Below are 3,076 nucleotides of genomic sequence, written 5' to 3'. Positions count from 1 at the left end.
GAAAAGATTATAATTTTAAAGTGATCGGTTCAAATTGAAGCAACAACATGTAACCGGCAAGGTACTTGTAGCGGCAGCGTACACACCCAATACACCCTCATAAACAAGTTCTGACGAATCAATCTCTTATCTCACCTAACGGTCTTGCATGCATTAAAAGCCAAAAGAATGTTTCCCTTCTTAGTTAAATCTTCATCCTGTTCATATATAATACTGCATCATCAAGTTTTTCAGTTTGTGTTTCTTGCAAGAAATAACAAACCTCCCTTCCTATACTTTCCTTTCTTTTCTTTTCCCACTCTCTGTCTCCACTCATATTAGCTCGTTATTTCCCTGCATATAAAGCTATATACCATTTCAACAAAAACAATGCTGCAAAAACAGAACAGCAGAGATAGTTTACAGGTTCTAGTTTCAATCTTTTAGTTCATGGACATCAAGCTTGAATTTGACGATCCTAATAAGAATAAACACAAAGATGAAGAAGAGCTCCCTCTTCTGCGAAACACAGAGGTTCCGGAAGCAGAGCGGAACCTTGTACAGAAAGCAATTAGCCAGACATTTGAGAGCACAGCACATTTGGCAAACCTTCTACCAACCGGCACTGTCCTCGCATTCCAGCTTCTTTCTCCAATATTCACAAACCTTGGCAACTGTGACTCAGCCGCGAAGACAATGACTTCTTTCCTCGTAGCTATCTGCGCCGCCTCCTGCTTCCTTCTATGCTTCACAGATAGCTTCAGAGACAGCAAAGGAAACATCTGCTATGGTTTTGCCACGTTCAGGGGCTTGTGGATCATTGATGGATCAACAACTCTTCCACCTGAACTTGCTGCTAAATATAGTATCCGGTTTATAGATTTCATGCATGCAGTGATGTCGGTTATGGTGTTTGCGGCGGTTGCATTATTTGATCCCAATGTGGCGAATTGCTTCTTTCCAGCACCAGATAATGAGACACAGGAAATACTCACTGCATTGCCAGTTGGAATTGGTGTTTTCTGCAGCATGTTGTTTGTTGTATTTCCTACACACAGACATGGAATTGGCTTCCCTCTTTCAACAAATTAAATATATATATAACATAAAGCTTTTTATATTCATGTGTGTAAACAATGAGTTAATCATGTTTGTAACAAATTAACCATGAATTCAGGTTACACGTTATTGAAAAATATATATTAAAAAGGAAACAAAAATATAGTGAGCAAGTTTGCACATGTAAGCATTCTAGGATTTCATGTGTTCGGATAAAAAAAAAGATAAAAACATATTTTTTCTTCTTCCAAAAAGAGGACTTTAATCCTGAATTATATTCCCTTCTTTATCCATTCTTTTGAAGATTTAGTACATTAAAAATTCAATATGTTTTAGATAAATTTTAAGTTTAGATATACAAAATTATTTATATACCAAAGTTTTAAATGATAGATATTTTAAAAGGGAAGGAATATCAACAAAAATGTTAATATAGTGGTAAAATTGTAGAACTGTATCACTTATAGTCATAAGGGGAACTTGAATTATACTCTAGAAAAAATGCTTCTAAAAAGAGCAAGAGTAACGATGCGTTCGTATCTTTAATTATTTTTCTTGTTTTTAATTCTTATTTTTTTAGATTTAATTACAATTTCATCTTATAATCTCATTAATTTTAAGTATTTTTTGGTACTAAGGTATTTACTAAGTGTTTTTAAGAAAGGGTAATACTAGGTAATCAATAACTTTCTTGAATAACATGAACAACCACCAATCAAATCAAAACACACTACACCTCCAAATTATCCACCTAAATCTTAATATTAGAATAACCATCAGTACACCTAGTAAAATAAACATCCGATAATCCATTGTTCACATTATTTAGTATTTTCATTGTCTATCTATACTTTTCTTTTAAGAAAATACAGGATTTAAAGAAATAAAAATCAAGTAACCAAGAGAGAATGATCAAAGAGTAACACAACAGAGCTTTTCAAAGAAATAGAAAGTGTGCGTATGTACACATAGGTGCTCACGCTCCAATCAGAGAAGGCCTCTCGTGGTGTGCGTACACACAAGTTCTAAATGTGCCTTGTTGTCCGTACACATGCCTTGTGCATACGCACGAATCTGCTTCAAGAACATAGGCATGATACGTTGGGAGCAGGCGTGCCACGCCCTTTGAATATGCAAAGCTGGTGTGCTACGAGGAAGGGAGGCATGCCACGCTCGGGAAGGAGCCAAGCTCCCTAGAAGCAATCAAGGAAGGGCGTGCAGGGCAGCAAGGAAAGCGTGCCATGCCCTAAGAGAAGCTAACCCCTGGGAAGCAGAATTTGTAATGCTGCCAATCCTGACCTCTTCATACTGAAGTGATCATAAATAGAGTTAGAGAGGTCCAAATGAGGTGGTTTCAGTGGCGTTAGAAAGCTAACATTCAGAGTTTAAAAACTATATGCATATATCTATAGTGGGAGTTTGGGTCTGAAACGGCCCTCACCATTGCAGCTCAAAATACAGCACCCAAGGAAAAAACAATACATGGTGTGCCATGCGCTGGAAGAGAGCCAAGAGAGGGCGTTAAACGCCAAAATGCCAAGGGGCACGCCCAAGTGATAAGAAAAATTAATAGAGGCTTAGGGATTTTAATACAATAGATAAGGATTATTTAGTAAAGGACATAGCGGAAACACAAAAAGATTGATAAATGGGATTTTTTCTATTAGATCTCTAAGAAACCTATTCTTAGCAACCTAGGAAACTGAAAGGGATTTCCTACTAGACCTTCAAAGAACCTATCCTTGATAACCTAGATCAAAGGAATAAAAACTGAAAGAAACCACCACACATATCACCTTATCTTTGGATCCTTCAATCTTCTTCATGCAACAAGCAAAGAAAATCACTCAACTCACTTAATCACACAATAAAAATGTGCTTAAAACAACGAAAAATTTATTCATCAAAAGTTATGTAATGGTCTCACCAAAGGTGTTTAAATAGTCCCCTAACAAACTAACAAAAATAAGATAAGATTTTAAAATTTAAATTAGATTTGATCTAATGGATTAGATCAGATTTGATTTAAATTAAAAAT

General features: G+C 36.0%; 1 protein-coding gene across 1 annotated transcript; it reads left to right on the top strand.

Annotated features, from left to right (window-relative positions):
• Nucleotides 1-389: 389 nt before the first annotated feature.
• On the top strand, nucleotides 390-1,071 carry LOC130942248 (protein DMP4-like). Its single transcript, XM_057870968.1, has one exon. The coding sequence runs from the start codon at nucleotides 430-432 to the stop codon at nucleotides 1,069-1,071; it is 642 nt and encodes a 213-aa protein (XP_057726951.1). The 5' UTR covers nucleotides 390-429.
• The last annotated feature ends 2,005 nt before the right edge of the window (nucleotides 1,072-3,076 follow it).

The sequence above is a fragment of the Arachis stenosperma genome, chromosome 7 (assembly GCF_014773155.1).
Source record: "Arachis stenosperma cultivar V10309 chromosome 7, arast.V10309.gnm1.PFL2, whole genome shotgun sequence".
Taxonomy (NCBI): domain Eukaryota; kingdom Viridiplantae; phylum Streptophyta; class Magnoliopsida; order Fabales; family Fabaceae; genus Arachis; species Arachis stenosperma.
This window is presented reverse-complemented; position numbering and strand designations above follow the sequence as displayed.